This window comes from Anolis carolinensis, chromosome 2 (genome assembly GCF_035594765.1).
Source record: "Anolis carolinensis isolate JA03-04 chromosome 2, rAnoCar3.1.pri, whole genome shotgun sequence".
NCBI lineage: Eukaryota > Metazoa > Chordata > Lepidosauria > Squamata > Dactyloidae > Anolis > Anolis carolinensis.
The window spans coordinates 105,943,423-105,964,468 of NC_085842.1; the positions used below are offsets into that span (position 1 = coordinate 105,943,423).

At 40.0% G+C, this 21,046-nt stretch overlaps 1 protein-coding gene across 10 annotated transcripts in view; it reads right to left on the reverse strand.

Moving 5' to 3' along the window:
• The window catches only part of tcf7 (transcription factor 7), a 132,298-nt gene that overhangs the window by 26,673 nt on the left and 84,579 nt on the right, over positions 1–21,046 (reverse strand). For 7 of the 10 annotated variants that reach the window (XM_008104754.2, XM_008104756.2, XM_008104759.3 and 4 more), the window contains exons 4-6: positions 13,106–13,238; positions 7,795–7,885; positions 397–483 (exon numbers count right to left, since the gene is read on the reverse strand). In XM_008104754.2, coding sequence (XP_008102961.1) covers positions 397–483; positions 7,795–7,885; positions 13,106–13,238 — 311 coding nt within the window. The remainder of the gene's footprint in view (positions 1–396; positions 484–7,794; positions 7,886–13,105; positions 13,239–21,046) is intronic. The other 3 variants (XM_008104755.2, XM_008104757.2, XM_062970364.1) reach the window with 1 other exon arrangement.

Here is a 21,046-nt window from a genome sequence, read left to right on the forward strand (position 1 = left end):
CACATCAAAGCACTTTCAGCTCTCTCAAAAACTACTTCTGTCTCCAGCCATAATGAAATAAAGAGACAAATGGGAGTGTCAGACTGGTGTGTGTGGGTGCTCACAGGAAGACAGCCACTGCAGCATCTTCACGTGGGTTCTCTCTCTTGCCCCCTGCTCTTGTTGACCAAAGTCAACACTTTGTTCCTTTTTGCTGGAAGCTTGTTACTTTAAAAACAAAACAAAAAAAAACAAGCAAACAACATATGTTGAAACCCGTAGATTTTCTTCCCTGTTGCTGCCACCCAGAAGGAAGCCAAAGAGCCTCTCCTTAGACACTGAAAGCTTGCAGTACTTCAACTGCGAAAGAAGAAGCAGAGCAGTTTTCTCCTGGCTTAGGCAGCAGCTCATACTTACCTAGAGAAAGTAGCCCCAGCTGAGAGCGCCGATGTATAGGGCTGTCTAAATCCACATGACTGGAAAGGACAGACAGGCTGGCTTTGCCTGGGAGCAGGAAGAAAGAGTCCATAAAGCATCTACATCCATGTAGTTTTTCCTGCACATCCTTATCCAGCGGACTCATATCTGGCAAAAGCCAAAGAGTTCTATTTGGGGGAGAGGAGAAGCTTCCGTCCCAATTTAGGATGTTGAGCTTTCAATTACTGATGGTTCTGAAAGTGTCTGATTTATTGTAGTGAATTTCCACTCAAATCATTTTACATTTTATCTATCTTGATTACATTATTATAACCTTCTCTCAAAGAGTGCCTTTGAGATATTTTACGTTTTAACTGCTACAAGCCTCAGTCCAGTGCGGCCCATGGTTAGGGATGAAGGGAATTGTAGCTCCAACAATCTGGAGAGAATCAGGCTGGAGGAAGTTGTAATATTAAGGCTGGAAATATAACTTTTAAACCAGCCTTGCAGTGCAGGCTGGATTACATATGAGTTAAGGGCCTTTGAACACACACACAAACATGCTTAAAAGAATAATCCCATGAGCTAATGGTGGTATCTCTGCGAGATCAGATTAAGTCCCTTATTGTCTATGCATGCCCTGACATACTAAGGTATAAGGCAATAGTCTGAAACTGAAATTTCAAATTACATTTGAATTAATGCATTTCAGTTTCTTCTCAGCTGTAAGAAGAACATTATTCAAGTACCTAGAAAGTGAGGTACATGAGCCACAAATTAATAGGTTATCGGAGTTTATTTTTGCCAGGTGAAAGAAAGCTTGTTCAAAGTAAGGTTTCCTTAAAAGATTTCCTTTAAAAGGAGAAGCCTTGTCATGAAAATACCTGAAATATTGTCCAAGCTCTAACATAACAATTTTCACTTGATAATATAAAAAAGAATGAACTGGAGGAATAATATGGAAAAGAAAACTCTAGTTGAAAACTGACTGGAGAAGAAATTACGACCTTTAGATCAAGATTAGCTATTTTTACAAGTTAACCTTCAACTCTCATTATATCCCTTATCATCAACTATGAGCTCTGAGGCCCCATCTACACTGTCATATAATCCCGTTTCTGATCCCAGATTATCTGCTTTGAGCTGGATTATATGGCAGTGTAGACTCATATAACCCAGTCCAAAGCAAATAATCTGGAATCAGATACTGGATAAAAAAAACAGTAGTAAGGGATTATTGGAGTCACTGTAAAACAATCAGGGAATGCAAGCAATGAGCAAATTCTACTACAGTTAACAGGTTTGGGTTTTCTGCAACTGTTACTGTTGCTACGGACAATTCCATCTGCTTAAAACTGTGCAAAACAGAAAAATACAGTGGAGCACTTTGGACTGCATATAAATATACCAAGAACCAGCCAAGTGCTACAATTTGTCCAGAAACCTAAACAGGCTTTGAAGTAGGGCCTTAGGGCCTTGGGGTGAAAATATAGTCAAAACTAATTCCCAAGTGATATTCATTACTCTATATGTCAAGACATTCCAATCTATATATATATATATATATATAAAAGTAATGTGCATTTTCCCCATGGAGTAAACAACAAAACCACTGAACCAAATCACACCAAATTTGGCCACAAAAGATATAGTCATCCAATCTATGTCTTTCAATCAAATAAACCTAGAAAAATAAAGTCCAAATTATAGAGGATGAGGAAGAGCCGTTCTCCCCCTAGCTGCCAGTCAGAAGGGTAGGCCCCACCCCCTTTAGGCCCCAACCTCTTCATGTCATAGCAACTCCCTCAGCCAATATAGCGCCCAGGGGGACAGGCAGGGTTCACTTAGGCCTCTTCCACACTGCCTATAAAATACAGATTATCTGATTTGAACTGGATCATATGGCAGTGTAGACTCAAGGCCCTTCCACACAGCTATATAACCCAGAATGTCAAGGCATATAATCCACAGTATCTGCTTTGAATTGGATTATTGAGTCCACACTGCCATATAATCCAGTGTGGATTTTATACAATTGTGTAGAAGGGACCTCATATAATCCAGTTCAAAGCAAATAATATAAGGTTATAAATACAATATATAAAATCGCTGTGGTATAATAAAACAGAACAATATAATCTCTAAAATCAGGACAGTAAATAAAGAACAACACTCAGAAAACAGGAATTCCGGACAGGAAACAATCAAGGCCATCTAAAACCTCCCAACAAAAGATTCCCCCAGGCAAGAAGCAGCCAGGCTTTGAAGCTGAAAGGCCACTACATGCTAATCATTCTGGCTAATTGCAGCATTCATACTTGCCTCCAACAGACCAAAAAAGGGGCAACTAGAAATATTGTATAGTCACATGCTTTAAAAAATAGCATATACTTTATTTCCCATAACACCACACTTTGCCACAGCAATGCGTTGCTGGGCACAGCTAGTAATAATATAAAAAGGAAAAGCACAATGTGTCAGACACCAAAATGTGTCTGACATGGAAATGAATTCACTGACAAAAGCATCCATGATTGCTGAATATGTGAAACGAAGCTGGACTATCTCTCTGGCGTTTATTACCCCTGAAACTAACAATATAGCCCAATGCAGTGCCTGGCAGCTGGGCCAAAGGGAATGGTGGTAGTATGGGCACCCTGTCTTTTCTTGCACTCTTCGCAATCTCTAGCCTGATAAGAAGGTGCTGGCAGCGGCACACAGGGTGCCCATTTTTACTTCTTGACCCCGAGGCCCCAGACACGAAGCTATGCCCTGGTGCCAGGAAGAAAAATAACAATGAAGCATAACCAAGGCTGTTACCCAGCCCATATTATGCAAACTACACTGTTTACAAGGCATTTAGGGGAAGGTGTGTTAGCAGCTAAGCTTCAGGGATCAAGCTCACCAGACTGGACTGTAAGTCATTTTTATATCCCTTGACTGTCATTCCATCTAATTAAAGGGAGATGTATTGCAGGGCCTCTTCTCCAAAATACTTGGCAGCCACAGAGGCTTTTCCTGCCGAGCACTTTCTTACAAGGCCACTTGCTAAGGAAAAGCTGCTTCCTGTATTGAGACAGCTTGGTGTTTGAAGTCAGCCTCATTCCAGAACAGTGAAACTTATGAAAATTTTGAGCATTTCAGAATAGGTTAAGGGAAAGATGGAGGTCTCTGAAGGCCCCCTCTTCCTTTTCCTTCTCCTCTCCCAAGTAAATTTCAACCTACTAAAATTTTAAAACCTCTGCAAAGGGTGGTAGAAGAAAAAATAAATTATCTTTGGATTAATTCTGCAGAGGGCGCCCGTTATGCTTGCCTGTGGAAGGTCTATGACAGCAGATAGCATAAAATTGAAACACACACTGTACAAGCATGGAACCCAGATAGGATAAAGTCCTTCTCCCACTCAAAGAACAAAGTGACAAAGCTTGGACTAAGAAGAATTACAAAACTGCAATCAAAAGCTAGTCCAAGACATCTTGTTGTTGAAAGCAGAGATCAAGATGGGCCCCACCAAATCCCATGACTTGGACTGGGAGCAGAATTTTATTTCAGAACTGGTAATGTGACAGTGTCTACCATCACAAATCTGAGAATGGCAGGCTAATTTTGGTCAAATACTGGTCAAGTTGTTTGGCACATATAAAGTCTCTAATCCATCAGAGGAAAAGGGGGGGGGGATGTGGATCATAAGGTGTACGGTAATAGCACACCTAGTGGTTCCTGAAACACTGTTCAAGGTTCAGTATGCAAAGAGATCTTGTAGCAGCTTTAAGACTGAGAGAAATAATTGGTAGCATAAACTTTTATAGATGTATGCTTCATCAGATGGAAGGAATGAAGTGCCAAGGAACAGACCTTTATGAACAAGGTGTCTGTGTGAATAGCAACAGAAATGCAAAAGTTGTGGATATGGCGATGAGGCGATATAGTTGTTGTGATACAAAGGCAGGAAAGATGTTGCCTAAATCCAAGGTGAGAAGATAAACATATGAATGGTGGGGGGAGTTACTGGAGTGTAGTGTGATGCCAGAAAGAAGATGTGATAAACTGGCCTAGGAGGCCCTCAGGAGGCTGGGATGCTATAAAATGTGGCGTATATCAGGAAACTATTGTCTCTATTCCATCCACTGTCAAAGTATTGGAGTTTGTGGCTATATTCCAAATCTGCTGTTTATCTTTCCAATCTTCTTTTGTAATTCTAATTTTCCTTTGTAGTTTGTTTCATTCAAGGACTGCTGTTTTGATGGAATGGCCAGGAAGACTCCTGCAACTTGTTTTTTTTTTGTATTCTCATTCCTATTGTCTGATTTATATCCATATATCCTGATCTGTTTGACTAATGTAGAGTAGTGAAGAGTGGTTATAAAATCTATGTGTAAGAAACCCCCCACAAATACAATTCTTGTAGGGTACGAACAATGTGTCTGCTTACCTCAAACTCTTAAGCATGAATGCATTTATAATCTTGAAATATGTTCCAGCATGTTGTAGTAGTTGTGCATTTAGAACTACTGTATTTACTTAAGTCTAAGGTGCCACTAAATCTAATGCGTATCTCAGTTTTCAAAACCTTGAAACCAAAAAAAAAAAAAAGAGAAGTATTTGCTGCTGAATGTAATGCGAAATGGCAAAAAGTGCACTCTTTGTAATTTGGCCAAAAAAGGTGCACATTACAGTGGCGGCCTGCTTGTAAGTCCTTTGTTATAAACAATTGTGTTAGAACACCAAACCTTCCAGCAATGGAAAAGAAAACCCTGGGGTGCATCTATGCTGTCGAATGAATCCACTTTAACTTCCCAGACGAAATACTATGGAGTCATGGGGGCTGTAGATTTAGAAGTCTTCTCTACTAAATAATGCTGGTGCCTCACCAAACTACACAGTCCAGGATTGCATAACTTTCAGCCGTGGCCATCAAATAAAAGATGGCATCTCTCAAATAGAAACTCCAGTTGTACTTGAAGCAGCTTCCCCTTTTGCTTTGGCTCGGCACTAAAATTACCATATTATGTGAATCTAATGCACACCCTAATTCTAGTGAGGTAATTTAGCCAAAAAAGGATGAGCATTACATTTAAAAGAATAGGGTATATTTCAGCTGAACTTTCATCGCCCCCTGGATCTCCTATAGAGTAGTGTTATCCCTCTTTGGCTGTTTTGTGCCTGGTGGGAGTGATGAGGGACCAGAGAAATATCTGGCTATGTTCTTGTAGCCAGACACAAAGTAATTACATCAATAGAGAACCATCAAGTCTACCCAAGTCTTTCAGAAGTCTTGGCAGATTATTAAATCTTTTCTACAGGATTACTGTATGTGGGATTCATCACCTTTCAGTAAGCTGGTTGTGCTTGCGCCTTTGATCAGTGCAGAGATAGTAAGGGAATTCCAACCTCTGCATCAATCAAAAAGAGACATACACAGGTGTAAGGTGAACTAACACTTGAGTATGTCACAGAATGCAGCCTGTTTGACAGGCAAGGCACTGAACTAGGAAAGGTGTGGGGTTTTTTTATAAGTTTCCAGCCAGCATCCTCAAAGCAACTGTTCCAAGCTCAGATGTAGAAGTGTGTTTATGGAAGCCAGGATGGTGTGGAAGTTAAAGTGGCAGACATGATCCAGGTTCTGGCACTCACTGAGCTGTGAAACTCACTGGCTGACCTTGGATTAGTTATGGTACTTTCTTTCTGTTAGGCTGTCCTACCTTTCTCACTGGGTAGCCGGGACAATAAAGTGGGAGGGAAGAAGAGCCACATTTACTGCCTTAAACTCACTAGAAGAAAGATAGGATTTAATGTCACAACAAGAGCAACACAAGCTTGCACCTAGACTGAGGTCAGTCTTGCTGAAACCAAAACTTAGAATATCTAAGTGGGGTTTAAGATAATAAAAACCAAATTTTCAAAAATGAAGAAATGCTTTGTACTATCTATAGGGAAGAGTCTATTTTGTGATCCATGTTCCAAGGCAACCCTTCCCAATTTTTGATCCTTAATGTATTGGAAACTGGCCATGCTTCTGGGGATGATATGAGTCATAATCCAATACAGAAGGTAACTGGCTGAGAAAGGATGGCCCAAAGTTTCCAGCTGGTATAGTAGTTGAGCTAATCTTTCTCTTTATTGTATAAGCAAGAAACATACCAAAGGATAATGTCATTATCATCAAATTAAGAAACAAACTGCTCTTCTGCTTCCCACTGTTCCCACTTATGATTTCCTTCGCTGAAGTAAGGTGTACTTTTAGTATACTACTTCTCTTTCTTCAGCTATTTTTGGAGCCTCAGGTCCCCCTGTCCTCAATAAATGACTTGCATATGTTGAATTAGTAGATAATTGTCATCCATTCATAATCAAATATTTACTTATCTGCATTTTGTTTTTGTTTTGATTTTTTGTATTTTCCTTAGGGCATGTACCTAACATATCTATGAGTTTAACTACAGCACACCATTATATTAACTTCATGGCACTTTGAATTTTGTCTATCGTACGCAATCTTGACATTTATAGTTTTGAGATGTATTATAATGCTCTGCTAAAAAGTTCTTATCTGCTCCCCTGAAATTAGGCAGATAATACCAAATACCCCAACAAACTTCAAATTCCACGTTTTCATTACATGAAGCCACAACACTAATTTTGATATCTAACTGTGTGTTGCATACACTCACACAGTTTTGCCAGCTGTGGTAGAGATTCCTATTAAAAAGAAGAACATTGTTCTTTGACAGGCTTATGAGGGAAAAATAACTTGCTAATAGTACATGACGTAAGGTAACAATACATCCGACCCCACACCCCTCAATCATAATGACAATGTGCTGTGTGTGTGTGTGTGTGTGTATGTGTGTGTGTGTGTGTGTATGTCTTTTTAGACCTGCTTTCTTGCATGTGAATTCAAACTCACGTTGGATAAACTATTTGTCATTGATAAAGAATGAGAATCCTTACATATAACTTTATGTTTCAGGGGCAGATTTTCATATAGAGGGAATGATTCAGCACTGCTTTTGCTGGTCTGTATTTGCGTGTGTGTACACAAATATATATCCTTGCTTTAGGGGAAGAATCTAACCTCAGTGTTCTATTCTGTGCTTCCTCAGTCTTAATATTTCAAAATGACAGCATAGGGTTCAGTCATTAAAGGAATCTATGTCAGGTTTCAACAACACAGTCCCTGATCAATGTAGGAGAGCAGGAGAGAGAACGAGCATCTCACTTAATACATCACCCCTCAATAATGTATAAAAGTTAGCATGGTGTCCTGAAATATGTGCTGAAATGTATGCATGTACAATTTCAAGCATTTTGGGGAGTGGGATTGTTGCTCTGTTAATGCAATTTGGACAAGTTCATTGGATTCTCCCCCTTTTTCTGTTATAGGCTTCAAATACTTACCATCCCATAGAAGATGTTATCTGTCCAACCCCAGTGGGAGGGAGGGAGTAGAAACCAGGAATATCTGACGTTTGAGAAGGGCGGTGGACACCTTCAAGAGAATCAGAACATAAGAAAATCTAAACTAATATCAGCTTTAAGGTACATTGACATGATTTCTCAATCCACCCAAAGAAGCATTCAAGAGAGGTGAACGCATCAGCTTCCTTTCCATACTTCACCTAAAGAGAAGAGACATCAGAATCTGGAAGAGATGCTACAAACTGGCCACATCCAGAAACATGTTCCAGATTTGGGTTTCCCGCTCAGATGTGGGTTTGTGATATCCAGTTATAGAAGATTCCCACAGGCATCTCACATGAATAAAGTCATAATATTGGAAGCAAATGCCTAAGCCTCTCTAAAATTCCCACCACCCGATTTTATTCATTGGCTGGAAAGAAAAGCAAAAATTCCAGTCTGTGAAAATGAATTACTTTTCTTACGCAAGCAGCCTTGACATATAAAGGATGCTGTGAAGTGACTTTGGTTCAAGTCCACTCTGTCAGAATTTTGAAGCCTTAGACACAGGATCATACTGGGGTACAATCAATAGTACCAGCCACAATTTTAACTCCAGTGATTGCATGAAACTGGGGAGCCACCCCCCCCCCCTTCAGGGTAGGGGCCTTGTTTTATAGCATTACATTCTAGGAAGCAATCTCTGAGGTATGTTCACACACTTTCAAAGCCTTTCAGAGAGTCATGGGACTCTTCTGTGGGCATGTTCAAGGCAGTTGAATATAAGGTACTTTGTTGCTATATTCCCCAAAGACCCAAACAGGATTTGAACTTTCCTCATATACCACTTCCTAATAGACTTGGATGTTTGCCTTGAGCAGAATTTTGTGTAGGTTACAATTTGTTAACTCTTAATAGCTTGCTTGATTATTTTTTTTTGCTCTTTCGGGCTCAATTTATTCTGGAAGCTGGTAGGCAATTTAAGGGATGTGCTGAAAGTGCTTTCAATTGATGGAGCCCAGAAAAAAAATCTCCTGAGACTTTACAAACACCCTCAGAAAACATTGCATTGGTATTAAATAATTATACCACGATAAAATACTCTTGGGGTTTAAGACATCAGCACATTTTCAATTTGATACCTATTTCTGTATCATCTAAATGTTTGGCAGAATATTTAATTTATTTTGCTTTCTTGCTGTTTAGGAGCTTGGGATTATGGGTGCAGAATAAAAGTTGTTTCTGAATCACTATGACATTAAAAAAGTGAGAGCCAGCATGATGTATTTGAGCATTAGACTATGACTCTGGAGTCTAGGGTCTGAATCCCCAACTCAGCCATGGAAACTCACAGGATAGATTTTTGCAAGTCACACTCTCTCAGCCTTAGAGGAAGGCAAAGGCAAGTCTTGTTGAACAAATATTGCCAAGAAACTCCCATGATAGATTCACCTTAGCGTTGATGTAAGTTGGAAATAATTTGAAGGCACACAACAAGAAGGTACTCCAGAGAATCAGAAGGAGAAATACTACATGTAAAACATCTTTTATATTTTGCAAGGTATGTTTGTTCTCAGGTATGCCTCACTGAGAACAGATACAAATGTTTTAGAAGGAAGGTCAAGCAGTATGCAAATGGAGAATTGTTTATTCGAAAGCGCACTCATATCAAAGGTTTGGAGTCAAGGAACTCTGAGTAGCAGCAGTAGCAGCGGCAGCACATGTATCACCACTGCAGAAGTTTTCCCTAACAGCAGCAACCATATTATATTGAGGTGCTGCATCACAGTACAAGGAGCACAGTGAATATAAAAGACATAGGCTGCTGCATTTAATTGTAATGGGCAATAAAAAGACATTTAGAATGTAACTTGCAAAAATATTATTCAAATGGGGAAATTCTTGATATGAGGATACTTTTCTCATGTGGTGTTCTTTTGGAACCTGATTTCTGTCACTGGAAGAAGGCTTTGACCTAAGCCATAATTACGCTCTATATGAAATCATAACACAATGAGAAGAGAAGCACTTGGAGAAGTTACTTTGTCAACTACAACTTCCAGAAAACTCATTTGAGATGGGGATTCTGGGGATTGTAGTTGCGAGGTAATGTTTCTAAAGTTTGTGGATGAGAAATCTGTTGAATGATGTGCTGCAGACATCTCTAGTTGCAGCAAGGCTGTGAGAGCTCTACCATCAGCCCTCACTATTTCAATTAGTTCTGAGGAGACAAGTGTGAGAACTTCAGAGTTGAGGTCAACACAAATGTAGACCATAATATAACTTCAGATCCAAGTGAAAACAGTGCTTTGGGGATTACCAGTAATTTATGACTAAGTTCTGGATAAATTATGACTATAAATAACAAAGGTTTGTCATTACCATCACCACTGCCACTTCCTCTTTTCCAAATAGGGGGTTACATATAAGAAATAATACATTTGGCTGTTGACATTTATGGGTATTAGGAGTGCAGGATCCCTATGAAAGTGGAAAAAATGCCAGTATCATAGCCCTCACCCCCCCCCCAAAACAAAACAAAACAAAACTATATTGTAACATGCTTGCTGGCTCTCTTCCTCTCTGCTTTACTCACTTGCATGCTTAGGCTGGGTCAGCGGATGGGCACAAGAAAGAAGGGAACAGGCTTGCAAAATGCAGGTTCTTGTTTAAGACGATGACTCCTCCCAGGTGTCAAGCCTCAGCCCTTCTTTTCTCTTCCTGAGGAGATGGGGCAACAAAGAAAAGGCAGCTACCTCATGGGACAGCTTCACTTTCCTTTTCCTCATCTGTCAGTGCCTCCTCGAACTGTGCCCACAGCTTGCTGCTATGTTGGCCACTCCACATGGGGGGTGGGGTGGGGTGGGGGGCTTCCTTCAACGAATAGCCCCCTCACTGTTTTTTCTCTTGATAGAGCAATTGAATTGAGCAAAAAGGAATAAATGGGGCCACCCTCAATTGTCTCTCCCACCTGGCCTTGCCTGTCTCCCCACCCATCCTTGCTTGCTAAATGGGCTGCAGAAGCTGTCATTGCACCGTCAAAGCCCTTTCTTCACAGGGAGGTCCCCGGGTCAAGGTGCCCTTGCTGTACCCTAGCCTGGAGCTGCATCTCTCCAACATCTGCTGTACCACCTTGTCTTCTCCCTCCTCCTGCATGAAAGCAGCATCTCCAGGTGGAGGCATCTCCATGAAGACAGTGGCAGGAGTCCAGGGCTCATCCTGCAGTGGGATCTGACCATGCTCCCCAAACAGCTCAGCCTCACATGCCCCAGCCATTAGCATCATAGGCATTTCCCAGATGAAACAGACACACAAGAGGAAGGGAAGCCAGTGCGGTGCCACCTCTGCTGCCTCACTGGCTTCTGGCCTGGACTGCACTTGCCTCCTCCCACCAACACTCGCTGTGCTCACCTATAAATAATCCACATATAATCCAATCCACTGACATTAAATCCATGTATGTGGAAAACTGACTGCATAAATCAGTATAAATAAACTGCATGGCTTTTTTTATCTAATGTGCTGTCATCATCTGATGTGACACCTACCTCAATATGAGAAAAAGGTAACAAAAATTGGGAAACAAATGTACACTGGAAAACTTAAAAATGCATTAGTTTATATTAGAAATCAGAAAAGTTACTTTTTGGGATTATAACTCCCAGATTGTGATCTGCCAGCAAAAAGTATCCATACTGGCTTGGAAGATAAAGGGAGGTGGCTGCTAAAAAAAAGTCAGCTTTTCTGAACTCTGAATTATTTTAATTATTCAAAACAATAAAGAAAGATCTGAATTACAGATCTATGAAAGGAAAATTATTCACAACACACTGAACAGTACTGGGGCATATTTATCACTTGTTTCAATGGTTTTTGAATACTGCCCTGAAACAAAAAGGAAATGCTTTTGGCCCCAGCCTTGTCTAGACAGACAGTTTAAGGGCACACCTTAACACTGTGTGATAATATTCTTCACTACTGAAGTGAGTGCGTTAAATATAATTTTCCTCTGAACCAACAATAATCACATGATCATTCATGAGACATATGATTATGACCCCCAATGTTATTATTAGGTTATTTTTAAGCTAATGACTTGCTTAGAAACATCATGCTGGGAGAATTCCTTCCTTTGTCCTTTCCTGAAAACATGGGAAAACATAACTACCTGGTTTTTTACTATTGCTAGCTCTCAGATAGAGCAAGGAACACCACCCCCAAATCTATAGCTAGCTAATGCTCTTTCATATGAAACAGTTATAATGTGATGATTCCCGATTAATTGCCATGGCTGCAGTCTACTGAATCCTGGGATTTGCAGTTTGGTTATAGAGACCAGAAGAACTTCCAGGTTGAGGAGTTCATCTTTGACTGTCAACTTACGTTGTGGTACTGCAATAAATGGAGGTCTGAGTTATGCATAGCATCATAATTGCACACAGACTGACAAAGTTCCTTTGGAAAGTGATAGTTCTCAGATCTCCCAAGGTACCCTGAACATGGATCAGACTGATTTAGGAGATTCTGGAAACTGTCATCTAAAAGGAGAACATTTCCAAGGTTTGTGCTTTACCAAAAAATATAACTAAACCCAGGTTGGCTTCCATGTGCTTTCCCAACACTGTTTTTTCTGTGTGAACAAGATAAAAGGAGTGCTTCAGTACAGCTACACATTATATTATATGTATTATATTCAAACATGCATTGAAGTATTATATTCAACCGCACATATTAGTGCAGCAACATTTTGAAGAAATAAACAGAATAAAAAGAGGTGTGTAGGTGATGCAAACACACACACATGGAATAAAAAAGCAACAAGAATGTAACAGTTTTCCCACATGCAGGGCCACTGCTCCCAAATACTCTGCTGTCAACTTCTGCATCATGAGATAAAAATGTATGTGTCCTTGCAAATTGCCTTTTTAACTCTCTGGGCAGAAAAACCACAAACTGGGGGCAATTTGGAGTGGAAAACCAAGGAGTTAAGTATTCCTATTACTGTTCTTTGCCTATAATGGTTCCTTCTAATGCAGTTGCAATTAAAACACACAGAGAGGCAGTCTGAAGTCTCTATTAAGTGCATTTGTGCACCAACACGTACTCTGACATTCAGGAAGGCAACTGGAATTGTAGGCAAAATGAAAACATTTGGCTATAAATAACAGCTGGAGAGTGAATGTTTGCAACCACTGATATAGTAAAATGCTGGAGAGGCCACAAGTCCATGATCACTCTACGTTTTCAACCCACGCTTCTTCCAAAATTACTTCCAGACCTCCCAGCATCACACAAGAAGCATGGCGATTACCTTGTTTCTGGCTGATGTCAGCTGGCAAGTGTGGTGAATGTGAGCCATGGCTGAAATGCTCATTGCTGTACGGGATGAGTGGAGTGAGTGGATGGACGCCATGGGATGGCTGGCCAACGGGTACCTTGTTGGACTGAAAAACATAAGTCAGAAAAGTGAGACATGATCCATTCTGGCCCTTGAGCTTTACAATCTAGGAGTGAAAAATGAGAAAGGCATCCTAAAATAACTCTAAATGGCTAAAACATAAATTGATAGCCCCACTTAGAGCAGACCCATGCTGATTGGGAAGCCCACACTTACATCTGGCCCATTAATACAATTGCTCTACTCCAGCTAGGACAAGCATCTGGATTTAGATCTAAGTACGTACCAATATTGCAGCCTACAGCAGTGTCAACTTAAAACCTGTCCAACAGATTGTCACAGAAGGCTTTGGAATGAATCATGTGGAAAAAAACACTTCAGCCTTTCTAATATTGTGGCAAGTATTGAATCCAATGTCCTTTGCTAATTCAATGCTGCAGATGATAAATGAACTCGAATAGGCCTATGTACACTTACCATGCCAAACTGCAGGGTATGTGTCCACACACTGTCAGACTGTAAGCCCCATTCCTGCCACTGACATAGCCTAAATGCATGATCCTTTGGTGTAAGACTGCTTGTAAACATCTAGACAGTTGCTATGGCATGATACTCCAGTGTCAACCTGATTACCTTCATCATTGCTCTCAGAATAACATACTAACATTATAGTGGCCTATTTATTTTGAGAGTGCTAATGGAAAACAGCACGCGTACTTGTACACACTGGTAAGGAGCCACCACACATCTGCTACGTTAGAGACATTGAGGTGCTCTTTACACATCCCCATGGTACCATGCAAACCTTTTGACCCATAATACCAGAGCAACAATCAAAGACTCACAATCATGTGGACATAGTAATTGTGTGGGTCTTTCCTGTAGAATTAGTTCACACACACTTTTTCTTTCTGTCTCTCAGTGTAATGCTGACTTTGTGGAAAGACCCATGAGGTCAGCCCCACCCTTGTGGTCAAAGCAGCAGCACGGAATGAGCCTGTGGAAATGCAGGTTCTGAAGAAAAGCTCAGCATGGGAAGCACACAGGCACATTTGCTTCAACCCACGCATTGCGGGTCATATCTGATGTACCAGTAATCTATTGTGGTTTTGGCTTGTATACCACATTGTGTTCAGAAGTTCTAGGGTTGATAAGTCCAACTGTAGATAAATTATTTTCAAGCCAGTGGTTCTCAAACTCTGGTCCTCCAAATGTTTAGGACTTTAGCTCCCAGAATTCTTGGTGGCCAAGCTGTCTTGGACTCCTGGAAGCTGATGTACAAAACATAAGGAGGCCCACAGTTAAGGAACCACTGGTTGAAACTGTTCACTCTTAGCAACCCATTCTTCTATGGGGCCTTAATGAAATACAAGGGCTTCTATATCCCTCCCAAAAAAAACTTAAGTTCAATCAGAAAGGCAGAGATAGTTTACAAACCAAGAACACAACCTAGTTGTTGACTTAGCCCTTGTTAATGGAGGACCAGATAATATAATGACTCTACTGAAGTTGTTTTTGTTATTGCTACTGCTCAAAAGAAAGAACTGGAATGGAAGACTTGAATGTGAACTGTCAACCCTTTTCTATCACAGCAAACACAGAGGAACGTGTAAAGGATGGAAAAAGAAGCCATCCTGTTATTGGGCAAATCAACACTCCTGACTGCCTCAAGCATTCCTGCCATTTCATACTTGCCCAGTTTCGCCCACAGCTGCTATTAAATTGACACTGACTTCACTAGAAACAGAAGAATCAGTCTGTCACTCCAAAATTTAGGGGAACTCATAAAAGAACACAATAAAGAACAATAAGAACTGTGAGGTACAAAAACCCCCATTATGCATCAAAGGTGCATCTTTCAAGCTCCTTGATACACAATAGTAGTTCACTGAGGAAAGAACACCCAAAAATCAGCCCATGAAACACTGCTTGATACTATCATGTGTGCCATTCCCATCTCAAAATACTCTGTGAAGTGTGATAGAGGGGGAAACCCTGGGGCAGCACCCAGCTTCGTCCCCTTACTAATCGGTCATGGGCTACCACCCCATGGCATTTCCTGGCTGTCCCCAGCTTCCTCTTGTGCTTTCCCCAACTTCTTCAATGAGGATATGGGTAGTCACTTGTATCCTCAGGGCTCCCTCTGACTGCCATCCAGCGGGAGAAGCCCTGCATCATATGATGGGCTCTGGTAGACCCCGTCCTTGTGGCATGCCAGCAGTGCACTAGGAGGAGGAAAAATTCTGTCTGATGAGGTTGTAAGTCCACATTTACTGAGAAGTTAGAGTTATTCATTGCTTCTGAGAAATGAACTCACATTTCAAGGCATATATAGCTGTCATTTGCTATTATCATTTTCATTATCATCTCACAATCCTTGCTGTATCTTCAAGTTGTCTCTTACCTATTGGAACTCTAAGGCAGCTCTATCACAGGTTTTTCTTGGCAAGATTTGAGTAGAGAAAGATTAATAAACAGGAAGTCCATGAGCCATCTATTGCAGTCTGTTTTGTATTTAATGACACTCTGCTTTTAAAAATCTCAGTGTGGAGTTAAAATAGAGCATTTTAAAGATTTGGCTAGGCAACTGTATGTGACCACAAGGGATGTTTCTACCAAGTGCCATGTAAATGGTGTGGCGAATCTGCTGTGGTTTTAGTCGGAACTCACCAATGTATGGATACTATCTTATACATAGGATTCAGCAATTTGGATAACTCTTTAAAATTCAGGCTGGTTCAGATTTGCCACCCCATAAGCAATGTAGCCACTAGGTGACTGTGCACAGCTTAGTTGATCAAGTCATGTGGCTCTGGCTTTCTGCAAATGGTGAGTTCTACTGCTTCTAGCTTCAGGTCATGAACTCAACTGGCCCATAATCTTGCTATTTTGTTAAAGCTAAACAGATCTTGGTTTGGTGACCATCAAGACTGGAAGCTGTATGGGTCTACTATGTTTGTTGCCTTAAGTTCCACCTTGAAGGAAGGGTGAACTATAAATAAATAACAACAAATTCATAATATGAATCAACTAAGATACCTAGAAATGCTAAGAAAATTCATATAGGTGGTGTTCTGAACCAACTGCCTACAACTTAAAAATACTCTGTAGTTGAGCACTCTGGTAGACTTCAGGATTTGCTATGTTCAAAGAGGGAACCAAGGGCAGCACAACTTTTGAAAAGTAACCACAGTGATGCACCAGGCCATTGTTTAAAGGATATGGTACATTCCTTAGCAGACATTGTCCTGAATCCTTTGCCACTGAGTCCCCTCGGGTGAGAAGGGCGGGGTATAAATAATTGAAATAATAAAAATAAGTTTCAGCCAGAATTGTCCCATTGAATGGCAAAACAACAGTTATGTAAATCCTACAGATTTCAATGGCTCTTTAATAGTGTAAGTCCAAACATTATGTGAGGGATCCATTCAGGACCCTTTGTATAATATGATTTTCATGTAATCTGGATCCTTATTACTCTTACCTGAAAGCAATGGTGTCTTTTGACTGAAACACACCATAGAATCATTCTGGAGAACCTAGAAAATTCTTAGAGAAGTGTTCCAGTATGGCAACTTCTGGCAGAACTTCAAGCAGAAGTTTACATAGAAGTGTGCTGGAAGCATAGAGAAAACATTTCTCTAGATATCACTAGGTTCTCCAGAACAATTATATGGTATCCAAAGCTCTTAGCATATACATGAAACTGCATTCAACAAGCTCACATAATAAGAGGGCCTACTGTAGTTGGAACTAGCAATTAAATTTAGACCTATAAACCTATGCAGCAGAGATTTTTCACTGACTGCAGACACTATTACAAAGTCTCCAAAATTCATCCTGTTTTTTAAAAAATAATTTGTTTATGAGATTCTTATCAGAATGGATTATACCTTGAAATGTAAAGTAAAGGGCCTGTACAATTCTTCCTCCTACCCATGCTCTCTCATTCTGAACAAACCTGCCCCAAAGTCTGAACAAAAGCATGGGAAAGTTACTTCCTCAGATTATAACTCCCAGTGGCCTATTTGACTGAGTGATTCTGGGAGTTGTCCTCTAATAAAGTAATGGTTTCACACTCTGAATCCTCTCTTGGAAGATTCAGCTGTGCTGCAATTTGCTATGGATGTAATCTAAGAAAGGTTTTCCTGCAAGAGTTCAGTGTGATTTAAGAGTTGGCATTCAGAAGATTCAGGCAGACTACAGGAGGTTAACTGCTAGTTCAACTGCTTGGCACCTTCTCAAGCGTCTTGTGGACACACACCTGCAATCTCACTTCTGTTATTTACCAGACACATAATTTCTTTTATTTCCTTTTCAAAGAGATAAGCAGGTACCACCACAGTCAATGAAAACTGCACCCAACCTAACCACAAAGTTCAAATGACATAACAGACAGTGGGTATTCAATTTCTGTGGTGAACCTCTATCTTAGTAGGGTCTGCAAAGGTGTGTGTGTGTGTGCGTGCTGGGAAAGACAGCTGCAAGCCTGGGAAATGTGAGAGTGTTTTTAAATTTCTCAAGAAACTCGTGTTTTTTTTAAAGAGACCTTAATATGAGCAATTCATACCTCGGGGGCAAGTTAAGAATGCATGCATAAATTGTTCTATGATACTTTTATTTGAAAAGCTTTACATTAGAAACAGTTCCTGCCCACTGACCACATGTAATTATGACTGTATTCTGAGTAGAGATGTGCTTTAGTTTTTACAGCTTTCTAATTTTTTGAAACACGAGTTTATTCTATCCCATTTTAAAAATGGTGAACATACACCGAAAATTCACATGTACTTTAGTACACTGTTTTGCTCATACATCTAATGTCAACAATGCAGAATAAAACAGGCATCTAAACAGTCATTCACAGAACTTCATTTTTCAAAATTTAATCTTTGCTCGACTAAGGTTATTTTTAAGAGCTTGGAAAAGTTATGTTTTTTAAAAAACCTGAATCCACAGCTAGCTGCCTGAGGAATTCTGGAAGTTAACCATTCCAAAAAGTAACTTTCCTGAGCTCAGGGTGGTGGTGCTTTTTAAATTCCAACAACCATCTATAATTATATGCTCTTCCCTGAAGGTAGCTTCTCCAGAGGTGATGGGTCACATCTGTGGCTATTTAGACATGTATCCATTAGACCAGGCATGGGCAAAATTTGGCCCTCCAGGTGTTTTGGACTTCAACTCCCAGAAATCTCAGGATGCTTACCGGTTGTTAGGAATGCGGGAGTTGAAGCCCAAAACACTGGAGGGCTGTAGTTTGCCCGTGCCTGCATTAGACTAAAAGGGTTCAAACTTGAGAAGCAATAGGTGCACCTGTGCTTTAGTGGACAAGACTTTTATACATAAACTATAATGCAATTGTATTCTCAGAAAATGATGCTAGTCAGTCATGGCAATAGAGGCTCATGGGACCCATAAAGTAGGTAGGATCCTTCAAGTTCCCAGGTTTAGTCCCTACCTGAAAACCCACCAAGATGCTGACAGTCAGCAATAACAACCTAGTACAGTGGTTCTCAATCTATGGGTCACCAGGTATTTTGGCCTACAATTCCCAGAAATCCCAGCCAGTTTACTGGCTGTTAGGATTTCTGGGAGTTGAAGGTCAAAACATCTGGGGAACCACAGGCTGAGAACCACTGACCTAGTATCATCCGTACTGAACTTGAGGCAATGATCTGATTTCCTACAGAACAACTTTCCAATCAGGAAAGCAAAAGTTTCTTAATGCTTCAGTAGAGCTAGATGAAAGCCATATTTTAGGATGTTTTAAAAAATCACTGCTCCAATAAAAATGCTTCAGCTTCTATGCTGATTATTTTGGCTGGCAAATGGCCACCAACTCACTCATTTGTAGCCATAGTATTTATGAAATTTCCTTGACAATTTTATGCTTTAGGAGTGCCTGATAACCCAAACAAAACAATGAAACAAAACCCTGTTTCTTTCATTGCTTGTAATACTACTTAAGAATCTTACCCAGCATGCTGCTGAAATGCTTACAATATATAAGTCAGATTTGGGCTACTAATCCATATACACTGTAATTTTTTTAGTTAATAACTATTATTCTTATAATTATATGTAAAGCTCCTATGGGTTCTCGTAGCCACTAAAACTGTACAAAAATAATTTAAAACAAGGCTTAGAAATACAAAATCCACAGCCTAATTAAGCAAGTCAGCTAACAAAAAAAATTTACCAGTAGCCCAGACTGGTTTTTCTCTTTTCTTTTTAAAAAAGATCAGTTAATCTCCTGAAACATGTAAGGGAGTTAATTTGTGGTCTAATATGTGCTTGAGGCATGATTTCAAATGTAATTGTTGACATACACTCAGATGGCCTACCTTAATTTTTCACTTTAAAATATCTTTTCCAAAGATACAGTTTGCACAGCCTTTTGAATCCGATTACCAACACATCATGATCTATATTGCACATTACAATATTATAACCAATGTGATATATTTTTATTTCTACATGGATTATGCAGGTGTGTCTTGGACCTTCTGGAGATTACCACACTTTCTGGAGTTCTGTTAGATTAAAATTATAGCATAGCATACTAAGCAGCAAAGAATTTGGGAAATGTACCTTTTTTTGTCCACAGCTCCCAGAAGACCTGAGCTAGAATAGGAGGATCAGAGAGATGCAATCCAAAGAGTACCATATACATTATTCAATTGGTTTGGATAATTAAACAACTAATGAATTGATAGCCCACCTTTCTCCCAATATGAGAGACAAAGACAACAGTCCTGGACTGATTTCTATGACAGTTGAAATGGTCTCCTAACTCTGTGATATTCCAGCTTCAAAAGATAAGTTTTTCTAAAAAGAAAAAGTAGTGTGGATGTTCAAAGTCATTGTGCCACAGGACTTCAGTCCGTGAAAGTCCAGTTCTTGCATTGACAGCCAAGGTTAAATGACACCATTGATTTTTCCTCACCCAGCATGGATGGCATATGATGAGTGAGGTGCCCTGGTATCTGATAACAAGTTTAACACTGTCATTTTGTATACCACCATAAAACCCACATAATGGAGATTTCCAGTGATATTCAAAAAATGTGGCTTATATTTATTATGAGGAGTTTTTGGTTTGCCACATCTGCAGCAAAATTTGTGCCGACAGAAGAGAATCTTATGAACCACAGAATTACTAGTGAATTAAATGTTATAGACAGGTCACATATTTAAATAGTATATTTGTCTTGGGGAGTGAATGAGGAATTAGATCTTCATGAATTTTGTTATGAGCGGGCCTATTCCACACCTCCTGGACATAGTCACCGACTTTTTTTTTCAACACCACACCCTAAATACTCATGTCTAGAAATTGTGGTCAAAAATCAACCCAAAAAACCTGGGTCAAGTTGTCCAAGGGTCAATGAGAGAACTGTACCTAACTTCTATAAAAAGGATCTGTACCCTTCTCTAAGCAGAGTGATGAAAAGCAAAAACTTAGTTCATCCCAGAAGAACCTTAAAAAAAACCCACTGACCACATTCACTGTTATTTTCAGTACTATTGTCTTTGTAGCTCCATTTCACTTGTGATGTAATGTGGTCTAGCCTTCAACAAGAAGCAGTCTTTGGTCATAGTGTAGCAACTGTAAAAACATCCCAGTAGGTTTTGATATGATGAATTTTCAACTATAACCAACCAAATACTGTCGCTGCTGCTGAGTGATTTCACCTTGTGGTTCTTTGCTCCACAAGCAGTGGTAAACTCAATTAGTCATTTTATCTTCAAAACTTTCCCAGTATGCTAGCCCCCAAACAGCTCTTTAAAAAAGTGCCCAGGACTGTCAGCTCAAATTGTTCTACAAGATGTGAAAGTATTCACTATAATAAT